Source organism: Lissotriton helveticus, chromosome 3_1 (assembly GCF_964261635.1).
Source record: "Lissotriton helveticus chromosome 3_1, aLisHel1.1, whole genome shotgun sequence".
In the NCBI taxonomy this organism is placed as follows: domain Eukaryota; kingdom Metazoa; phylum Chordata; class Amphibia; order Caudata; family Salamandridae; genus Lissotriton; species Lissotriton helveticus.
This window is the reverse complement of record NC_136061.1, coordinates 345,970,592-345,993,961: the sequence shown is the minus strand read 5'-3', so window position 1 is coordinate 345,993,961 and position 23,370 is coordinate 345,970,592. Positions and strand designations below refer to the sequence as shown.

The following is a 23,370-nucleotide window of genomic DNA, read 5'->3' as shown; positions in this document are numbered from 1 at the left end:
TCATATTTATTTTTTGGGGCTGAAAAATTATTACATCAGTGTCTGAGGACTAGGGAGAGGTCTGCACAGTCTAGGAATGTTATGCCCTTCAGCCCTGGAAATTGGTTTTAACTGGTACAAGTCTTAGGATAATGGTGTTTACAGGCCACAGCTCAACAAATGGTTAATTTATGCATTGATACAGGATTTTTAAATGCAGGATTCTTAAATACAGGCACCACAGCCTCAGGAGTGGAAAAGTTTGTATAAATTGTCCAGAACTCGTGCAGATAAGTGGAAATTGAGATGCAGCACCAGAGTTTGTTAAATTAGGCACTGCAGCTTCAAAATTGTGTGTGTGCTGTAGCCTCAGTATTGCAGAAACGATGTGCTGGTGGCCAGCATCAATGCCAGGGACAGAGCTAAACCACTCTTTGCCCCTATGAATTCTAGTCCTCTTCAGAGTCATGCATTTTTTCTTTTTAAAAGTCTAGAAGATGTTGTAAGCAAGAGAGGAGCCATGGTTAGCAAATGGTGTCATCGCCTCCTCTCTTCCCTACTTGATTTAATTTTGTTTCAGATCTACAAAAGGGTGTGGCCATGAACATGTTGGCTAGTGACATGGGACTAACTGCATCCTTCTTCCAGACGATGGATGGACCAATGCACACACCCAGTGGCAAGATGGCAGTAGGGGTGGAGGTTTACACATTCCAGATAGTCCACTGTTTGTCTCTCTGAACACAAAATCTCAAACCACTCGTGTGCATGCCAGGTACATAAGACATGCCTCTCCCCGCCCCCCCCTCCATAACACTCCTCTCTATTCCAATTTTTGACAAGTTTCTTCTCAAGGTACCATTCTACCCTGGGAGCATTGTCTGCGAGCACGTTGCCCTCTGTTGTTCACTCGGGTGTTGGCTGTGCATGGTTCCCACCTGGATGCTGTGCCTTTCGCCCTATTCAATTATGTGTTTCTTTTATTGTTTTATATAACTATGGGGACACTTTGACCCCATAAACATGTGCTATGTAAACAAGTGTGGCTTGTGTTGGCTTTTTTCTCGGTCTTCAGTTCATGCCTGCATCTTCTCTGCCCTTCAGTCGAGATACCTCCAGGGGTAGCGGGTGGTGTCTGGAGTTCCAGTAGCAGTTGACTTACATTTAGTAAAACTTTCTCAAAGCTTTCAAAGTTTTGAATACAGGCTTTGATTCCCTGCCGTACAAGTCCCTTCCTACACGAGGAAAGCCGTGCGATTTGCTTGATTCCAGGTGCCAGCATTTCTTCTGCTGCACGTTTCCCACTGGGCCATGTGTTTTCCAGATCCTGACTTTTGCCCTTTCTCTTTACTCCTAAGCCCCTCCCGGGGCGCAAGGTAAAAAGTACCTGCTTAATTTCTGCCGACAGGACTGTGCTGTACTCACTTTGTAGATATTTGCGAGCCTTTCACATTTCAAGGCGCACCCTGCGACCACAGCATGTCTCTGATCATTTGTATGTGAGGAGGGAGAATGCACAAATGATTCTCTTCCTTTCGTAACCCAGTTCGAAAGTTGTTTTTTAAATTTTTTATTTTTTTATTACCGATTATCCTTTGAGAAGCTAACAGCTGAATTTTTCATCACCTAAAATGATGCGAAAAGCCCTTGTGTAGGTGGAATGTGCCTCGAAGCCCTAAGTATTAGGAGTTGGAAATGTTGTTGCTAGTAGTAACAGTTGTCGTTTTGCGTGGGTATTTGGTTTTAGTGAGGCATAGTACCGCAAACCTTGAAAAAGTATGGATATTTGAAATCCTGGCAGTTTTGATTGGTTTTTTTGTCTTCAAAGTTTTAGTTTCTTTGAGTAAAAGGTTTGCACCTTCCAAGCTGGCCCAATCCCCAGTGTTTTAGGTTTTCCTCCTGCTAGGAAACTTTTTGTATGTTTTGAAATAGAAGTATGCACGTGACCGATGCACGCCTGATACCCCAGGTAAATGCAGTGCTTATTTGTAAAATAAATACATAAAACAACTAAAAAGTGTAGGGGCGCAATTTTTCCTTAGCAGTGCATCACTAGTTCTGCCAGTGTTGCCAAACACAAGGGCAGCCTAGTCATGATTATACCGAATGTTTTTCTTCCACCCCTCTGTGCTTCTTCTCTCTCTATCACACCATAGCAGGTTCTTTTTAATCTCTGGTTCCCTATTTGTCGTGGCTTTCTTACCTTTGTCTTCTTCCTTCCTCCCCTCAAATGTTACATATTACAGCTTTATAACCAACAGGAAAGCATGGGAGACCCAATACTTACTAGGGTAACTACCTATGACTCATGGGTATCCAGTATGAAGCTGTTGCCCAGTCTGTATCTTAGTACATGGATGTGGATCGCTAACCTGTAGCTCTTGTAGGGGGGACCTATAAGACCACTTATCCTGGCTACCTGCAACGTGTGCCTGTTGTGGGTGGTTCTACCTTTACCCTTGAGCAGAGTCCACTGAGCATTTACCCTGGCTGTATGTAAACAGTGCATACATTTGGGTTCTAAATAGTATTTACTGTGGTTGCCTTTCTCTTATGCATGTCTGTGGGTTGCCCCTCCTTCACTCCTGGATGACCTGTTTAGGTTTTTTACCTTGCTCATCTATAACCAGTGCATGACTTGGCTTCATCCTTAGTCACCCCTTTGTGGCCTCTGAAAAGCTTTTAGCATGGCTGTATGTCTCCGGTGCATTGCTGTGGTTTACTGGGCCTCCCTCATGGGTGGGTCCTTAATATTGGGGTTCTGGCCTCTCTGTATTCAGTCCTAGTCTCTAGTTCATTCGACCCTCCATTCCGGTTGCTGAGTGCTCGTACTTTTAGAGCATTACCCTACCTGCCAGTAGGGAGAGCATACTTGTTGATTGCTCACCTGCCCCTTCTGTATCACTATATAGAGCGTATATATGACTGCCTGTAATCAGTGCATGTTGTGGGCTGCTTCACTTTTACTATGGAGTCTATGGAGGATTTACTCTAGCTGTACGCAAGCATTTGGAGCACCTGTGGGTCACTCATCTGCTGCCCCTGCTTGTGGTGACTTTACATATCATCTTATTTGCTGCTTCACTCCAGTACATGCTGTGGACCGTTCCTGTTTCGCTACAGGGTGGAATCTGTGCTGACCCTTTTCAACAAGATACAACAATAATGTAATGTAAACTCCATGCTCTCAATTCTTCGCTCCTCTTCCATCCACGACGTGCTTAGGTACAGCAACTTAAGTCAGGATAAGAGCACCAGTCGGGTCAATTACGCACAACATGGAAATGCTTCCCAGAGAGGCCACACTGGAATGCAACATTGTTCCTACCGAGCCTTCTCCCGCAGTGTCGCATGCTACCTGTCTGCTAATGAACTTTGGTGCCTTTTCCAGTGTATGAGGTGCTATATAAATGCAGCTTCAAAATAATACAATGTAGTAATTTATTGTTAATTTCTTAAACACCGTGCAGCATGCACGTAACTCTTGGAAAACGTTTACCTAAAACGTATGGGTATCTGAGTGCCTGCAGTACCTGGGAATTAAATATTCGAAAGGATGTGCAGACTCATTTGACAAAAAAGGAAAACTGGCAACTACATCACAAATGAATGAACCTGTCTTCAGCTCTAAAACCTCTCCATTTAGACATTCAAATTTTCCTACAGTAGTTGGGCTGCTAGGGAAAGTGAGATCGAATGTTTGTGTGAACAATACAATAACCTTTTAATTTGAACGGATGCTCGAGCACTGGATAGTATCCAGTTGGCTACAGCGAAATGTAATAAAAAAGGACTCTTCACGTCTGATCGCCATTGTTTTAAAACAAAGAAGCTATTTCTACCGAACTTCTGCTTAATGCCTTAAGGGCTGATAAAAAATGATGGAGGTTTTTTTCCCTTCTACCCTAAAGGCTCCATTATGACGTATCTATGATACCAATACGGGTGCAAACGATATATTGCCCCTGAGCTAGGATCACAAATTGTTCGGATTTAATGCACCCAGAGCTGTTTTCCTTGTTCACATTTTGCCAGACTACCACTTGTCACAAATTGCTCAGGGTCATTTGGTTTGAAAGAGGCAAAACGTGATATTCTGATGGACACTTCTAACCACAGATTCCTCACCTTTCGAATATCCTCATGCATAAGACTGATCTGGAAGACTCTGCCCCATGATTGGAGCCACAAGTAGGTGCTACCCAATCTTGCTGATGTCAGTTCCTTTCTTTCACTACCTTCGTACATAGTTCCAGAGCTAGCTCCTACTTTTTCTTGTTTGTTGAGTTTTTTTTTTCATCTTTTAAATTCCTATCAAGTGTGTAAGGGTAAATGTCTCTCCCAAAAACTACAGGGTTTAAGCCTTGTAGGGACTGTCACAAAGAAATAGCTGTGACCGTTCCCCATGAGGTGTGTTTCTGGTGTTTAGGATCAGGCCAAGACTCCAAGCTGTACAAGGAGTGTTTCCTGATGTACCTGAAAGTGATCCAGAAACCCAAAACCTAGCTGTATGTCGCCAAGCACCAGAGGAAGTCGCATAAGGGTTGTTCCTTCTTGAAGTCAAGACACAGACCCATTCCTGATCTTGGGGCCGGTCCCCATGACAAGTCGTCCTCTCAGTCCAAGTCTAAAACTAAAAAGAAACACAAGAATTCCAAGCGGTCTTTGTCCCAGCGACACCACGCTTCGTCTGAGAAGTCGCAAGGATATCAAGGTGCCCCTCGCTCTCACTCATGTCCCCCATATTAGGAGGTGAATCTTCAGTTGATTCCTGTGCTACCCAAATTTACGGGTCTGTCGAGATGCCACAATAGGTTGTGCTGTTTAAGAAGGCCACGTTCTGAGTCTTTGGCACCCTACAGGCTCCCTCTGTCGCAGCTTTAGGCCCCACGGATCCACAGAGGCCTTCAGTCGGCTAACCACCAGCAGGTCCGCTCTCAGCCCTGTCTGTGTACCTCCTAAGTGCACTTTGTAATCTGACTCTGGTGCCAACTCTGCACCAGGCACCCTTGTCTTTGCCAGTTCTTGCCACTTCGATGCCGGTGGAGGATGTCGATCCCATTGCCCTAATCAACTTTGAGCCAAATTTGTCTCGACCTAAACCGAAGTTAATCCGAGAGATCAGTTCCTAAGCGCCTGGCCCCAATACATTCTGACTCTGATAGGACAGGGCCTTTGCCTAGGAACTGTCCCCCAGTGGTTTAACAATTGTTAGGATCACGCTTTGACCAGAGCCACCCAGCTTTTGCTGATGATGGTGGGGACGAATTCTCCCCACAATATGATGATAATTTTTATATGGACCTACAGAAGGCCAGTTTGCTGGAGACTTCCCCTAACACAGGGTTGGCTTATTCCCTTGTCCCTGCCACAGAAGAGTCTGTGTAAATTGCTATGATTGTTAGATGGGTGGCCGAAGTCTTGGATCTACAGTTGTCTTCAGTTGAGGTAAAATCCAAAGTTATCACTGAAGTGTTATAACCTTGATTGACAGTGCTTGTCTGAACCCCTACTGCTGTTCAATGTGGCGCTAACCGACACCCTCATAGGTTCTTCGACAAAACTCTGCTCTTGTCCACCCATAAACAGGCAGGTGGCATTTTGCGTTCCTAACGCAGTATACCACTCTGGGGAGCCTGGTGGCACAAGCCTCCACTAGCAGGGTTAACCCTAATTATTTTTCCACTAATCCCCCAGACATAGTCTCAAAGACCTGAGGCATTAGGACGGAGAATGTTGTCCCCGCTTGACTGATCTGAGGGCTAAACAATGCCAGGTACTCCCATGCACTATGGGACTCTGTTGCTGAGATCTTACCTCTAGTCCTGGAAGACTTCCTTGTCAGTTTGGCACAGGCTATTTGAGATGGCCAGGATGTTGCCAAGTACTTAATCCACTCAGACCTGGCCATGACAGACTGTTTAGGCAGAGCGATTGGCACTAGCATGGTGCTCTAGCTCCATGTGTGGTGGAGATCCACAGGCTTCTCTGGTGATGTTCAGGCATCATGCCTTATGACAGCTATTGCAGGCGATTATGGTGAGTCTGTCCCAAAGCGCTTTAAAAAGAGTAGTGCTACTGCACACTCCCCCAGACTTTCTACACCTGCAAGGCAGTATCCCAAACAATTTCGCCCCCGTTGTGGCATTGCTAGGGGTTTCAGCTTAAGACCGCATCAAAGCCCACCGCCAAGGGCGGCTCCTCCACTAGGGTGGAGGAGCGTCGCCCCATGCTTTTTCGCAGTGCGAGAAAACAAACATAAAATGGTAGTAACTTTTGGTTATTACCATTTTATGTTTCTTTGCACTTTGTGGGCAGGTGGGTGGGCGGAGCAAGGCAGGAGTGGTTTTCCCACTCCTGAGTGCACATAGACTGTTTAGTCGGCCCTCTCGGGCCGCCCAAACCAGTCATGCACACTCTGCACTTCTCCATGCAGGCTGCTTTGCAGCCTACATGGAAATATGCCATACTTTACAGAACCCTAGCTGGGCGGAGTCCCGTGGTGTGATTGGCTTAGGGGAGAGGTCGGAGGATGCTGCTTCCTGTTATTGTCGGAGGCAGGAGAGCAGGAGCAGTGAAAATGCGGGACCCGGGCCGGCCGAAATGTAGGTTTTAATTTTCTTTATTTTTATAATTGACCCCTTCATACTACCGGTGAGCCATTCCAGCCGCTTTGGCCCACCGCCTAAGCAGCAAGCACCTTAATCTTTTTCGGGATAGGGTATTTCGCAGTCATTGTCCATACCGGTAAGGACAGCAGACCTCCCAGTACCCCTAGCCCCTCCGGCAGCAGCATCCATGGTTGGCAAGCCATAACATCAGAATGATTTTCAGAGGACCAATGGTCCATTTTGCTACAGGAAATTCAGGTTCTTTTCTAGAAAGGAGCTAGAGAGGTGTCCGGGCCTTGAAGATCGGAGCTGGTTGTTATTCCCATTATTTCCTAGTGCCAAATAAGCGCAGAGGCCTTTGTCCTATTTTAGGATCCCTATTCCTCAATTTCTTCCTGTGCAATGACAAATTCAAGATGCTCACTCTGACCCAGGTTCTATCTGCCCAGGAGACTGGATGATGGTGTTGGATCTGCATGATGCTTATTTTCATATCCCCATCCTTCAGGCCCAAAGACCCCACCTGTTGTTCTAGGTGGGTCATGATTAATTTCAGTTTGCCATGCTCCCTTTCAACCGCACCAGTATCTCTCGGGTATTCATAAAGGTGATGGTCGCAGTGCACCATTGGAGGTTAGGGATACCAGTTTTACCTACCTTGACAACTGACTATTGAATGCAGACATGCTACAATCAGTCATGGACCACCTCCAGACATTAACAAATTTATGTGGATTTCAGTGGAGCTATCGTGTATATTGCGGACTCTCCAGCCTTCCCTCTGGAACGACTAGTCCTATGATACCGATGTTTAAACCTCTGTCTTGGGTCTCAGTGAGTATGGCTCTGAGGCTTCATGACTGCCTGGACTCTTGCATCATGCTTGTCGAAAATGCAAGTTGGCATATACAGGCTCATCAGTGGGATCTGAAGTCTCAGTGGGCCCAACCACCAAGGCTATATGTCGGATTTCATCTAGGTTTTGGTGGAGACTGAAAAAGATCTGTCTGCAGTGGTGGCTGCTCTACCACAATTTGACCTGTGTTAGACCCCTCACCCTACTCTACCCAGAGCTGATGGTGATAACAGATGGGTCACTGCTCGGTTGGAGGTGGGCACCTGGGAGAGGCGGAGATTAGAGGACTCTGATCTCCAGTTGAGCCTAGTCTCCTTAGCAACCTATCGGAGTTGAGGGCCATTTGCTTTTACGTTGAAAGCCTTCCTTCTGTCTTTTAACGGGAATCTTTTACAGGTACTCATGGACAACACAACCACCATGTGGGATTGCAATAGCAGGGCAGTGTTGTGTCCTGGGCTCTGTGCCAAGAGGCTCTAGCTGACCTGGCTGAATCAATAGGGCATCTCCCTGATTATACACCACCATGTAGGATCATTAAACTCTGTCCTGAACTAACGTTTGTCTTAAAGCTAATCCTTATTCTGTAGTTTTAGTAACACTTGTTCTAGGCCCAGCTGGATCTTAGAGTTAGATTGTATACAAGGCCATGTGATAGTTTGTTTTGTAATGGAAACTTCATAAATGGGTCAGGGAACTTGCTCCCTCACAGAGTGCTTGTGCACAACAAGGAGATTTAAATGATTTATCGATGCACAGAATCCGACTATACATTAAAGACTACAATGATCATTTCCCTAACCCAGGTTTAAAATTGTGTCTTAATTCTCAAGAACAACTTGACTTTAAAAACGAAAGAGAACAACAGCTGTCTGTTTGTTTTTAGGTTGAGTAGTCACTGTGATTTTGTGAGATCATTTTTGGTGGTTTATTATTTTAGGACTTAATTATGAGCGAGCAATTGTTAAAACATTTTCTCAAAGGAACATATGTGTAGAAAGCATTAGTGTTCTGTGAGGGCCTTCAAAACTCGAGTGTCACCCACATGCAGACACAGAAGGACTCTCTGCATCTCTCACTCATCTTTTTCCATCTCCTGTTGGCTCCCTTGATTCTGATATATTGTTCGCTAGATCAGGTACAGTGCTGGCTCAGAGGATTCGTTTTACCGAGCACAGAGGATGGTGTGGTGAAGGAACATTACCTCAAGTGTGTTGTGCATTCGCTAAGACGTCTGACTCTTTTACCATGCCCTGCCCTTGCTAGACAAACAATCGTAGGTGCACATGTGATAAAGACAGTACAGCTACTTAGCTCCTTTCCAAGTTTGATAAAGGAACGGGGTGAGGCAGAATGATATGATGTTGGCCAATCCGCTTGCCTCACTTCATAGCATTACTACAAAGTCCCATAGTGGCAACTACTCTGTGGGTCCTTGGAGTGTTCATCTATAACGCTGTGCTGCATTAGATCTTATCAAACAGACTTTGGTAGCTTCAGGCTCTGACTCTAGAGTCCCTGACGGGACTATTTGCAGTGCCATGCAAGCAAGTCAAGGTGCTATAAATTCATTCTGTGGGGCTTCCAGCTTCTTTTTGTATGTCATTTCTTCTGTTGCTCTGTACGCCTTTGGTAGTTCCCATGTAGTGACATTGGCTATACATTGAAAGCATAACTGTAAAGCGATTGTGGTACCAGTTCTTGGGGCTGTAGGAGTGTCTGTTGCCCCATTGGCTGTGCGCTTCCAATCTACTGCCAGCTTTGCAGATTCGTGATGGCTCTAGGTTCTGTGACTAATTCGATTTCAGGAACTTTTTGGGTATAGAAAATCTTGACTTGCTTACCTGTTGATTTATTTATTTTTTCCCCTTTATTTTGTCCTCAGTATTGAAACCCACCGATATTCTGGGGTTGCTATTCAGGGCGCTCACCTTTAGGAACCAAACTGACTCAGTCACTTTATGGGCCACGTACCAAGTTCAAACAGTAACGTCTTGAGTTTGCATTCAAAAGAAACATGATTTGGTATGTTCTGTACCTCTAAAAGGTGATCTTTTACCCCTGGGGGAGCAGAAAATGCCCTTGTGCTTTCGTCCCTTCAAACGGAGGTTGCACATTATCTTGGAAAGCTGGCTCCTGATATGCCTGATCTGATATTTAAGACCTATCCGAGGGCACTAAGGTAAGACCTTCCCCTGCAGATTTGAAATGCAAGGATTCAAAGCAATTTAATATAATGCATTATAGCTCCTACGAGTGAGGCTCTAACCTTTTGAGGGAACAAATTAATTGTTTTCCCTCCAAATGCAAGATGGAATCTTACAGGTCTTAACCTATGTGTTTACTTGGAGTTCCAAGTAGGCTCCTAGAATTTTACTATGGATCAATGATACATTTCTTTACAGACCATTATGGGCATTCTGGTTGCCATAGTGGGGTGTATATGCCTGCTCTTTCCCTATGATGCAAAAAGGCTGCCTCTTGCAAAATGCCGGACTTTGCCAAATGTAGGAGGAATGGCAGTATTGTGTGAGTGCCACGAGTTAATGGATGCACGCTATTATATCCACACCAGAAGGAAATCCTCATCCAGTTGCGTCAGTAGGTCGCATTGTGTAAGCCTTCCCAGGTCTAACCTTGTACTTCATGCATGTCTTATAGTAGATTAAGACTTCACAATCCTAAGATTATAGTTGCACTACTATTAAATATAGAGACTGGGTTACAGTGGAAACTTCTGCCTGAATCCCTGCACAGTGCTCTGAGATGTGACGTGAGGGAGTCAATAGTGTTGAATCGACATCTGTTGTAGGTTTGGGTATGAAGCCGGCGTTGACCAGTTAGGTTAGAATTGGGCTAATTTGACTAGAGCATACCTGTAGTGTGCACATGGTATGAGGAACTTGGAGCAACTGATACCAAACAGGCAAATTATTTGTTCCAACTGATCCAAAATGAGTCCCCAATCGATCACTTCTTGGAGAACATGGAGTTGAAGGTTTAGCTTTGTTTTGTCAATCATGCACATATGTATAGAGGGGAGGTGCACCTTTCCACATTGGTAGTGGGCAGACTAATTGTTACTACTAGAGGGCAAACAACACATGCTACAAGAACGCATGCACAGGCATACATTGCTAGAGTGCTACCCCTCCCCACACACGCTGGTAGAGGTGCCTCCCCCACACATACATGCACATACACAGACTGCAGATGTTGCTGGAGGCCAAACCTGCATGCTGCTAGATGGCTATTCCACACATAAATGTAAATGCACTGCTGGCAGGCTCGCACGTGCTGGCAGAGGGCAATTCACATTGACTTATTTAATACCATGATGCTGTCACCGTAAGAACTGTGATTCCATTTTATTTACATGCCTTTTTTTCCTTGGAAAGATGCAAAATCTGCTTCGTTGTGGGTCTAGTGACCTTTCCGTATGCAAAAGTGTGCACCCGCTGCACAATGCAGAGTCTTTGTGGGTTCAAGGCCCAGACAAAGAACAAAAGAGACCGCAGAAGCATTTGTCCCTTGGCAGGTGTTCCTGAGTGAGGTGTGACCGACCGCAGCTTTGTACATAACTGTTTGCATTTTCATCTACTGATTTACTTATGCAAAACAAATTCTTCATTACATGTTATGTGCATTAGCACCATACAGTAACGTCTTACACAGTTCTCACTGTGTTAAATTCACATGATATTCTAGGTACAGGGAACCGCCTCATGTTCCATTAAGAATATAGAAGCCAACCACTCTACTGTATGGTGTTAGTGTTACAAATCGAGCTTTTAAAAAAAAAGTAATTTATCCCAATTTCTCTGACCCCGGACACAGTGATTTACTGGCTGTGCTGCGAAGTTCAGGCACTTAAGATCACTTGGGAGAAGATGTTCACGTAACTTGTGCCCTGTTCCTCCCACAGTAGAGACACATTTCTGTGATTCTCCTGGTGGCAGAGATGGGCTGTAGACTCACTGTCAGAACTCAGTGAATTGGTTTACCAAAGAGGGCTTGAGGAGATTTAAAGACCTGCAAGTGTTCGATCCTCTACGTCCTAAATCGCACCACAAAAGTAAACCCTTGGGGTCTTCTGATTACTAGCCTCGCATATAAAGGGACCACCAACCAGGAGAATTTCTTCTTAGGGCGGTTTACCTCAAACACCAAGCGTGGCATGCTTCATAATTGGGGAACCTCCTCATATTGTGCTACCTAGTAACAATACGGGCCACAAACCCCTCACTAAGAGAGAGAGAAGCTCAGGGATTTTTTGTACTAAGGGAGTTATATACTAAATACCCAATTGTAGAGCTCGGGGTGGTGAGGGCACCAGAGCAAAATCAAGAAAAAAGTGTGAGTAAAACGAACTTCAGGGTTCGCTGTAAAACCTTTAATGGGGCGACCTAGGGTTAGGATTAAAAAACAGCGTGGCACTGCGGGGCAAATTAAGCCTGCTCATGTGTCGCTTTACGAACAGACATGGAGGACAAGGCTTGCCCGTCGCTCCTAATCAAAGGAACATATTTAAACTCAAGTTTCCAAAGGCGATTCACAGGCCTTGGGAGACGACAGGAGGGTCGTGTGAGGAGGCGGAAGGCCCCTTGGAGTCACCCTCCCCTTTTTGATTGAGATTTCCCCATGGAGCCCCGTGCGCCAGACGCCGGAGGAATGGCATACAGGATTATTCCTTGTTGAAGTAACCAGATAACTAGAAGCACGTGACTAGGACTGCCACGAATATATGACAGGGTGGAAGCCCTACTAAAGCTACACACAGATCATCTAGTTAGTCCCGGGGAAGACCCCACCAAGACGGTTATAATATCGCACATTTCTCAGGGGTCGAAACCTCGACACTTTATTGCCAAGTGTTGATGATCACCCAGGATAACAAAGAAATAATTTGATTAATCGCTCACTGGGTTGATATCTCATCTTTTTTCACAACTTTGCACTGTGTTCAGATATAATTTTTCTTTGTAGCACATGTCCATGTATTTTGTGCAAAGTGTCGTGACATGTAAATATTTAAATGTTTGTGCTCACTCAAGTCTTAAATGTTATTGCAGAAGAACTGTTCTGTGTGTATGTAAATATATGTATTAGCTTACACTCACCTTTCTAAATACTGATATAAAAAATATATTGTGCAAAATAATACAAGAATTTTGCGTTTTTTGGTTTGGACATAAGGTGTAATTTGCTCTTTCATTTGGTGACTGTTCTCATCCGTTTGGAGAGACATAATTGTATAAAGGTCATTTTTGATTTCCAAGAGCGACAGAACCACTTTTCGCTTATAGCATGTGTCACAAGCGGCCTCTGTCCTAAGAAAATCCTCTGTCCTAAAAAATAATTCTCCTGTTAAGTGGTCGCTTAATTAGGAAGGCAAGTAATGTTTCCAGGCCCAAGGGTTTTCTTTTGTGGTGCGAACTCAGCGAATGCTATTGGTGCTCATTGATTAGATATGTTCAGGGTCCCCCCAGCTCTGGCACTTTCAGATCGTAAAGTATCTCTGCACCCAAGCACAGCTCTCCAGTGAACTGCAGAGTTGACGCCACAGCCGTGTCCTTCATCGGGTAGTAGACATTGTGCTTGACAGGCATCAACAGAGTGTTTGTAACCTGAGAGAAGAGCATGAGGTCTTGAATCTCAATTAATGAACTTCCATTTTTTTCCCTTAGGGCGAGAATGATTCTGAGAAGGGTCTGGTGATGAGAAAGCTTGTCCTGTCTGGATTTCTGGCCAGTGAAGAGATCTACATAAACCAACTGGAAGCCCTACTTTTGGTAAGTATAGAGCTTGAATCCCTGCTCCCTCATTGTTTCAGGTTTGGACCCCCCTTCTCCCCTTCAGCCTGGCTGCAGAGAGGACACAAAATCATTAGGTTTTGTGTACCCTTGTCCCATGTTATTAGCGCCACTAGGTGTTGCTATGTCCTACTGCCTGGTGTGCTGCCATTTCCCACTGCGCTCACAAGTGTATGATATTGGAAGTGAAAGCACTAAAGAGGGTGCTGGGTGGTGTATAGTGATGTGTTAACTGTATCATATTTATTTGTGTATGTAAAGTGGTCACCTACTCACTGGCCATGAGTTTCATGTGAAAACAATTAAGGAACCAAAAACAAAACATACGTCACATTAATAAGTGCATGGGACCCCAGTATATGGACCCCAAACCGGCGTGCATAATGGAGAAATTTCGGACCACTTGATTCTATGCACCAACAGGTCTAAAACAAGGTTGTTCCCACTAGTAAGACTGAGGTGAAAACAAACTTCCAGACCTGGGGTTCAAATTGCATCCTGGAGTATTAAAATATTCAGGTATAGTAAGTACGCACCCCAGAGACACTGAGGTGACCTTAATGCTGGGACAGGCATCAGAAGGGTGAAATGCTCAATCATGTTTGGGCAACTTACCACTCCTAGTGAAGGCCAATTGCCCTTGGCAAAGATGATCATACTCCCAGGTTAATGTATTTGTTTCAGGGAGTGGTATGCCAGCTACAAGATCACTGTTTAAAAAGATTAAAATGTTAACTGAATGGAGAAGGACTGGCTCGAAAACAGGTTTGACTAAATATCAGAGACCAGAGGGGCTCTTCCAGACTCGAGTGCTACTATGTTGTAGCACAACTTCATTTTCTGTGGGGATGGTTGGACGAGGCTCCTAACAGAGAGAAGGCTTTTTGTTAAAATGCCTTTGGGGATACTCTTTTGAAATGTACCTAGAAGTTTCGCAAGGGACTGTGCCTGAAGAATGCACTGGGGTCGGGCTGATGTCCCCGTTCAAGGGTTGGGTGTCAAAGAGGTTGATGAAGTCCACTGCAGTCTCAGTGTAAGCTGAGGCCTTGGAACTTCCAGGCTCCCAAAAGCGAAGACGAGAATCATCTGAGGCTTTTTGTGTTCAGGGATGTTGCCCAAAAGTCGGAGATCTGTTTCTGGGTGATGCTTTTTGACATTCTAGGAAGCTCTTGATAGCTACAGAATAAGTGTACACAATAATGACTAGCGCTGCTCGCAACACATTTGAGAGTTTCACAGGAAGACCCCCAGGACATTGTGTCAGATTGAAGGCCTGGTTCAACGGTTGAGGAAAGAGGGTGGGGGGCTACAACTGTCCATGTTTTAAAGGCTCTGTAGGTGGACAGCTGGAACAAGATTTGCGGGTGTGCACATAACGGGAGGCAAATATTGAGGGAGCTGTAACGGATATAGAAAGGAGCAGGATCTAGGCATATATTAAACGTGGGTCAAGCAATGTTAAATTTGAACTTGTTATGTTTATGCACAAGACCTACTTAGACACTGCTTCATAGAAAATCCGATGCCACTTTGAATTGTCGAATTTTCTACATGTGGTATGGAAGTGCCCAGATATGGTGAAGTATTTGGAGAAAGTATTACAGGCAATACAGAGCTTTGGGAGGTTTGTTCGAATTCAGACTCTAGCAGTGTATACTGGGTCGCCATCCAAAACCAAAAATAAAGAACCTCCAGTTAAATATATGCCACTATGCCAGGTGACATTTACAAGAATTGAGGCCAAGAGATCTGCATGTCTAAAGTCGGAACTAATTTATTGAATGGCGTGAGTATTTTAGGAGAGAGATCCGTAGGAATGAATGGCAACCAAGATGATGGCCTTGTAGCACCCCAAGACTGAAACATATTGACTGACAGCTGAAATGAACTGGGATCATAGGCCACCTCAGCTGAGCTGTAACGCCTGAATAGGTCGGAATATATAATATATATATATATATATTCACTGTGTAACGCCTGAATAGGTCGGAATATATATATGTGTATATATATATATATTACCTACTGGCGGTCGCAGGTAGGTAGTTATAGTTAGGACCTATTACCCATAGGAAATCCGCAACATTCTATTTGGAATAACTTTGACGCCGTTTGACGAAATATTCCAAACTTTTGGCCAGCTCCGGTCCGCTCCTATCCTGAAAGTTTCACGATGATTCATCAAGCGGGGTCCCAAAACCCGTTTTCCCCATGCAATTTACCGTAGGACCTTTAGCCGCAGCTACAGCCCGAACTGCTGAACGGAATTACACCAAATTTGGCAACGAGGTAGTTCTTGGTTCAGACTCGTGCCTTTTGCTTATTTGGTGTAAATCCGTTCAGTAGTTCCTGAGAAAATGACAGTTAGTCATTTATATGTCTAAGGGTGCGGTGGATCCGCGGACCTATCCGCGTACCCTAAGCGCAGCCTATGCGCACCCTGCCCTGCACATGCTGCATTTTAATTGGCTGTCAACACCCCCAATCAGGAAGTGTTGGCAGCCATCTTGTAGAACCGAGGCACAAGAAACCAAAGAAAAATCATCGCAAATCGCGAAAAGGGAGCAGGGTAGAAACACCCTGACCCCCTAGGCCTGCTCAGGGGGCCCACAAGGACCCCCAGGGCCAAAAAAAGCATTAAAAAAAATTGGCGAGATTCGCGCACCCACTGCAAATTTCGGCTGAAAGTTTAAAAAAAAAAAGAAGCGCAGGCACCCACGCATCTTTGGTTTTTAGCCCCTGGGGGGAGCCAAATCCCGGGGGCAATGGACTATATGTAAAGGGGGGCCCAGAGGAGCCCCCCAGCCCCGGGGACCGCCACCCCAGGGGCTTATTAAAATTGGGTGGGGGAGCTCTCAGGGCCATCAGCCCCGGGACCGCCACCCCTGGGGCATATTAAAATTAGGTGGGGGGCTCTCAGTACAATGGTGAAGGAAGGGGGCGGGGCCTGTGGTGACATGTGTGCAAACACGCCCTGTGACACGGTCTTAAGTTGGGGAATTAATTCCTCTTCAATCCTGTGGTCGCCTGGGGACCAATTAGCCCATCCGGTACCTCCAGTATGCGCCAGGGAGCTGTGCTGCAGAGAGGTGTTCAGAGGCCACGCCCCTTTTTACAACACTTTGCAACGCAGCTCCCTGGCGCTTAGTGGAGGTACCTTTTGGGATAGTTGGCCCCCAGGGGACCTCTGGATTGAAGAGGAATTAATTTGCCAACTTAAAACGTGCCACAGGGCGTGTTTGCACACATATCACCTCAGGCCCGCCCCCTACCTTCACCATTGTACAAATATTCCTCTTAAATCAGCCGAACTACGAATTCCGATTTACTCACCTGTTATCAGGAGAGACGCCAGTGCTGCATCTTTGAGCCCAGCACTGACCCTGAAACGTCATTCTAAGCGTACTTACCAGTAACTTGTATTTCCTTCCATAGGAATCCATTGTGTGGTTTTCAGCAGAAAAGTTTGTGTCGATTTTTGAAACGTACAAATATTCCTCTAAAATCAGCCGAACTACAAATTCCGATTTACTCACCTGTTATCAGGAGAGATGTCAGTGCTGCATCTTTGAGCCCAGCACTGACCCTGAAAAGTAATTTTAAGCGTACTTACCAGTAATTTATATTTCCTTCCATAGGAATCCATTGTGTGGTTTTCACCAGAAAAGTTTCGAAGTATCTATTTTCACAAACTAAAAATATTCCTTAAAAATTGCCTGTATGACTTAAACGCATTCTTTTGACTATTTACAAGAGATGCACCTGTGCTGAATCCAGGATCCACCACTGAGTAAGAATAAGTAACGTTAACACTACTTACCTGATAAGTGAATTTCCTCCCGTAGGATAACATTGGTGATTCTATGGGAAAAAGTTTCCAAGTGTCAACTTTTAAAATACAATAATATTCCTTAAAAATCTCTACTGTAACCACAACGTTTTTACCCAACTGTTTACAGGTGATGTCCCAGGACTGAATCTAGGATCTAGTCCTGTGGTTAGAAAAGTAATCCAAAAAGTAACTAATTGCATTTAACTAGAAATTCACATTGAGCTCAATTTTGCATTGTGTATGAAATTGTGTTGCACATTACAACTGTAACTACTGTACTTAAAAGTCCATTACCTATTTACAAAGTATTTAAACTAAAGTAATTCATTCTGTAATGTAATGTATAATGTAATTATAATGTAATTTAAAAAATAAAATATCTAAAAGTAGTTTAAAAAAATGTAGTAAATCAGTATAAAAAAAATAAATATAAGAGTTAATACATTTAAAAATTGTCATTTACCAAACCTTTGAAATTCACTGAAAAAAACCATAGGTTTCAGACATGTTATAGTTAGGAATTAGCATTTAAAAAAACCTTTGAAATTCACTGAAAACACCATAGGTTTCAGACATGTTACAGTTAGGAATTAGCATTTAAAAAACCTTAGAATTTCACTGAAAAAAAACATAGGTTTTAGGGGTGTTATAGTTAGTTGGACATTTCACTCGTACAAAACCATTGAAATTCCCCTGTTATAGTTAGTTGTACTAACTAGAACTCGCGCGCCCGCAATCCACTGCTGATGATGTCACATATTACATCATTCATGACATGGTCAGTGACATTACTCATGACATCACTGATGACATCTCAAATGACATCACTGATGACATCATCCACGTGACAATCTGATACATCTTATCATACACTAGTATAACCTTTCAACACTCATTATAAAATATGGAGTACCATATTTGAAACCATTGACACACCAATACAAGTTTCTAAAAACCCACTCAGTGATTCCTACATCTACACACACATCTAAACACTTGCCTATAGATTCACACATACATGCTAACAAAGATCAATAGAACACTATTAAATATACTTATACACCTACATCAACATTACACACCAGCACACATCCTATTCACTTATGCAGTCATCCTACTCACTTATGCAAACGACTGATCATACTTATATTTACTAAGCTACACACTTACACAAACACCACTTTATTTATTGATATAGATAGTAACTCATTCTTAGTGTGTTATAAAATCACTATTACAAGTATACAGTTATCCATACATCACTCATACAATCACTGAGTCTTATGTATACTTATTTATATACAACAATAGTCACATACACTGCCTTTTATATTTCTAGTTTCTTGGACATGTATGATTGAGAAAAATATTTACTCATCACCACACCCATAAAGAGAATCACTCACCCAAACAACTGTTCCCACATACAGTCTTAACCTCATATACCTATTAAATCAACTATTTACACATCTTTGGACAGTCACACACCTCCCACCCAACCACATACACATACACTCACTATCCCATACAAATACTCACTGAACTAATTAATAACTAATATAGACTTTCACATAGCTAGTAACCAACTTGATCACATGACGTACTGCGGAAAGAAAGGACGGCATTTAAAGTGCTAGTAACAGGAAATGACAACATAAAGTGCAAATGCATAGACACTGTCAAGTTACTTAAAGCAGCATTAACGTCTCAATACGAAGTGCAAAATTGTACGCATAATGTAAACATTCACGAGCAATTAATATATAAATATATAATACAAAGGTTAAAAAAAATTGTTTCTTTTAAAACGCGATGAATAAATAAATAAATAAAGCCCAATGAAGCAATTGATGAAATTCACAACTTATCAGTTTAAATGACCTGAATTAGCTTAGCTTATATTACTGATAAAGTGCCATGCAGAATTGTGCCCAAGTGGGCCAATAGACTATACTGTCAATCATGTCAATCCTGTATATTATACCTTGCCTGTCCTAAAAATGTTTTAAAAGGTGTGAAAAAATAATAATAACCCTAATTAAAAAAGGTGCATGTTGTTTTTCCTGGAAAAAACATTTTATCATCTTCTATACACATTACATTAAAAAGAGGAGAACCCTTAAAAATCCTGTTTTCTACACCCTGTATACACCAACACAGTCATGTCCCTATAAAGTGTAACCTTGTAACCTTACTGCATATAAAAGGGACTTAAAGGCAGGTGTATAGGTCCTTTGCTAGCATTCAACCCAGCCGGGTACTTGGTATCGAGCTCCAATATATACCGTGTCTCCAGGAGGCTTAACTTAGCCTCTCGATCACCCCCACGTTTGAGTGGTAACACTGTATCAATAACAAAATATTGGAGGTAGCTCGGATTCCCTTCATGGCTTTGCTCGAAATGCCTGGCGACAGGGTAGGCCTGATATTTACCACTGATAGCCCTAATGTGCTGGAGTATCCGCTTATGGGCAGGTAACTTAGTACTACCAACGTACCTAAACCCAGACGGACACTCCAGCACATAGACTGCATATTCGGTCTTACATGTTAACCTCTTCGTAATCAAGATGTATTCAGTTTAGAACAGACTGACAAAATGGGTCTTATTACACCCAAATTTGCATGCTTTACAATTAAGACACTTCCTGAATCCCTTACTCAACGCCATCCAAGTGGTCGGATTAGACACTTCAGGGCTACTGCTCAACAATGAGCTGCCCATGGAATAGGACTTTCTGAATGTAAGTGCCGGTTTACTGGCAACTAGGTTCCCAATCACTGGGCCTCCCGTTACCAAGTTCCAATTCCTATAGAATATCTTCCTGAGTTTTGGTGCTGTCTACTGAATGTCAAAATGATGCAGAATTGTACATTAGTGGTCACGGCAGCTTCAACCGACTGTTTAGCTTTTGGAATCCGTGCATCTTGTGTAGACAGGCTTCTCGTTCTCATAAAAGCACTGCCAAGCATGTTGTGCGCATAACCCCTGGCCAAAAACCGCAACCTACTGGCTTCCTGCGCTAACTCACACTCTGAATCAGAACTGCTTATCCGCCTGATACGCAGCATCTCACCATACAGGGTGCTGCGTATAAGGTGGTGCGGATGGTGACTTGTTGCATGCAGAACTGTGTTGCCAGCGGTCGGTTTCCTATACAATCTAGTGGCCAGGCTATTATTTTCTACATACACCTCAACATCTACAGAGCAGATTGATCTAGCATGGATAGTTGATGTGAACTGTAAGTTTAAGTAATTGCTATTAAGCTCGTCAAATTGATTTGCACTAGTTTCTGAACCCCTCCAAATTAAGAATAAATCATCAATGCTCCTAAGGTATACCATGACATAGTCGCTCTGTGTTGTCCCATCAGAACCTGCTCCTCCGACTGCCCCATGTGCAAACATGCGTAGCTGGGGGAGAAGCAGGCCCCCATTGCGACTCCCCTAATCTGATGATAGACTTGATTATTAAAGAGGAAGACATTTTGTTCCAAGCATGCCTGTACCATAGTTAACAACATCTTATTGTGTGATTAAAAATTCATAGGGCGCCTGTTCAAATGGTGCTCCGCTGCTTTTAGACCATCACAGTGCCTGATAGATGTATATAGAGATGCTACATCAAGTCATTAAAAACATTTTGGGACTCCATACCACATGCTCAATTTTACGTAAAATGTCTCAAGTGTACAGTAATATGATGTCAACCCCTTGACCCAATCTTGCAAAAAATAATCAATATACTTGGAAGTATTCTCCATCGAGCTGTTGATGGCAGAAATAATTGGTCTCCCTGGGGGCTTTTCAATGCATTTGTGAACTTTTGGTATCAAATAAAAAGTGGGGATGACTGGATGTTCTTTTTAAAAAAAATTATATTCTTCATCAGATATCAAACCCCCACTTGTCCGAGCCAGTAATTTCAAATACTGGTCGTTCCACGCTGTTTTACTACATGGATGTTACTCTTTTTATAGCATGCAGGGTCCACAAGTTGAAGTTCAGCTTCACCCATGTAAAGCTGACGCTGCCATAGGACAACATTGCTCCCCTTGTCCGCTTGTCTGACTATGATGTTTTGGTCAGATTCCAACTTTTTCATTAACGGCTTATAACACAAATTTTGTTTGCTAAAGACGTGATGTACTTTATTGGTAGCAGTATACAATTTCTTCAAATCTTGCCTGACCAGTTTGTGATATACATCCAAATTATCGAGCAGCATAATGGGCTGGAAGACCGATTTTGGTTTAAAGGGAGTTGTGCATACCCCTATTTCCTCCGCCGATGATGATTCTGTAATGCACGTTTCTCCCTCTTGTTAGTTTTGTAGGGACCAAGCATATTCAAATACCATACGATCATCAGCGGTCAACAACGAGGGACTTGTAGAAGTTGCAGCTGTTATTTTCTTCTCGAGTTGTAAACGATGGAATTTGCTTAATTTAAGTTTTCTTACGAATCTGTAAGTGTCCATATGTACATCAGCATAATTGAAATTGCATGAGGGACAGTATGACAATCCTAATCCTACGACCGCTTCCTCTGTCGCTGACAATTTCAAATTTGTTAGATTAATTACTTTGTTGGAGTTTTCGTTTGGACCGGATTCCGATTCTGGAATCAATTCCATCGGCCCCTTGCTGCTTTTTTGCCCAAGCCTTTGCTTTCTTTTATTACGTTTTCGTCTCTTGCCTCGTTTATAATTAGTTCTTTGGTTTTGCTGCCAGTTGGCCCACGGGCTCTTAATGTATCCCGTCGATCTTGGCACAGGCAGTTTACCTCCTGTGCTAGGGATAACTTGATAAACCCCAAGCCTTGTGCCCTTGTGGTGTCTCCTTCGGGATCGCTTTCGGTGGCAGAACTCAAATCTGAGGCTGAGATGGACATTGTAGTAGCCTCACTGCTTTTTCTCTGGGGCGGTCTGCTTGTTCGCTCTTTCACCGCATCATATCTGCGAGCGAACATGAAGACCTGTCTATTCTTATCCCTTTCAAATTTAAAGGCTTTCCTTCTTTTGATGACATCTTCATCTTTACTCAATCTGGCCATCATATCTTCCCTCATTTTTTTCATGCTCATTAATTTCCAGTTTCCAATTTCTGCCTCCAACAGTTCAATTTGGGCTCGTAATTTGGCGTGGTCACTTTCCGCGTACTTTACCAAGATGGCCATCAATTTACTCGATGATTCAAGGTTTGACTCTGCCCACTCAGCCAGCATTGCCGAGTCGGGATTTTCGTAGCTGGGTGCCAAAGTAATTTGCAATCCTCTTGGCACTCTTCCAACTTCCAAGTAGCAGGTTAATGACCTGTGCTCCCACCACTTGGACTGTTCTGAGTGCATACGTTTTTCCAGCCTCTTGAACATTTCTCTAGTGGTGGGACTTCTTATTGCTGTGCTGGTGTATTCAGTAGTTGCCGACCCCCCCAGCCGGGAGCCGTTAAACATAGTATGGGCTGCCTCCTGTCGATGATGCAACACGTCTGCGGACGTTTGCTGTAACGTTGCGGCAAAATGTCAATACACGATTGAATGGACAGTTGCTAGAATCCTGAACAGTGTCAATGCTAGCACCGTGCACACTCCCCACTAGAAAGTCTGCGTGGATCCTACCTTGGCAAAATGCCTGCGCTCGCTCCAGTCAGCCGACACGGGTTGCGCTGACTTCCGCGTTCCAGTCAGGTCGATCTGCAGGTCCTAGGGGCTCTCCACAGCTTGCTCCTCGCCGGAGTTTCGTAGTTTAGTTCCGGGTGACCAGAACCAGCTGCTTCCTGCTACCGAGCCCAAATCGGGGCGGGGTTCCGCTTGTACCGCTGAGGTAACTCAGTACTAGGTTACAAAAGCTTAGTCACCAACAGTTGTCTTCCATAGACAAAAAATGACGATAAGCGGACCCAAGGTTCTTGGTGCCAATCAAGGTGCTTTATTTGTGCCCAGCAAGTCCGCCATAACGCCTTTCGGCCCCCACTCGGGTCTTGATCACATGACGTATTGCGAAAAGAAAGGACGGCATTTAAAGTTCAAGTATTGCATAGTACATAGTAGGACCAGTAGTCTGTAACGACTGATGATGATATGTATATTACAACATCAGTGTTCGGCCGCTATGTGTTTTTTGAAGTACTAGCGGGCAACCTGAGGTTAGTCTTACATTATTCCTAATGTATATAAAAGTACTAGGATAAAAAATGAACTTTCCATTACTACGAGTCCCAGGAATCACTCTGATGTGGTCACATGCTACTAAGCAGACACACCTGCATTCACGTT

The 23,370-nt window shown here is 43.7% G+C and overlaps 1 protein-coding gene across 4 annotated transcripts in view; it reads left to right on the top strand.

Moving 5' to 3' along the window:
* The window catches only part of ABR (ABR activator of RhoGEF and GTPase), a 1,246,002-nt gene that overhangs the window by 708,633 nt on the left and 513,999 nt on the right, over nt 1-23,370 (top strand). For all 4 annotated transcript variants that reach the window (XM_078679999.1, XM_078680002.1, XM_078680000.1 and 1 more), the window contains one exon: nt 13,134-13,238. In XM_078679999.1, the coding sequence (XP_078536125.1) occupies nt 13,134-13,238 (105 nt within the window). The remainder of the gene's footprint in view (nt 1-13,133; nt 13,239-23,370) is intronic.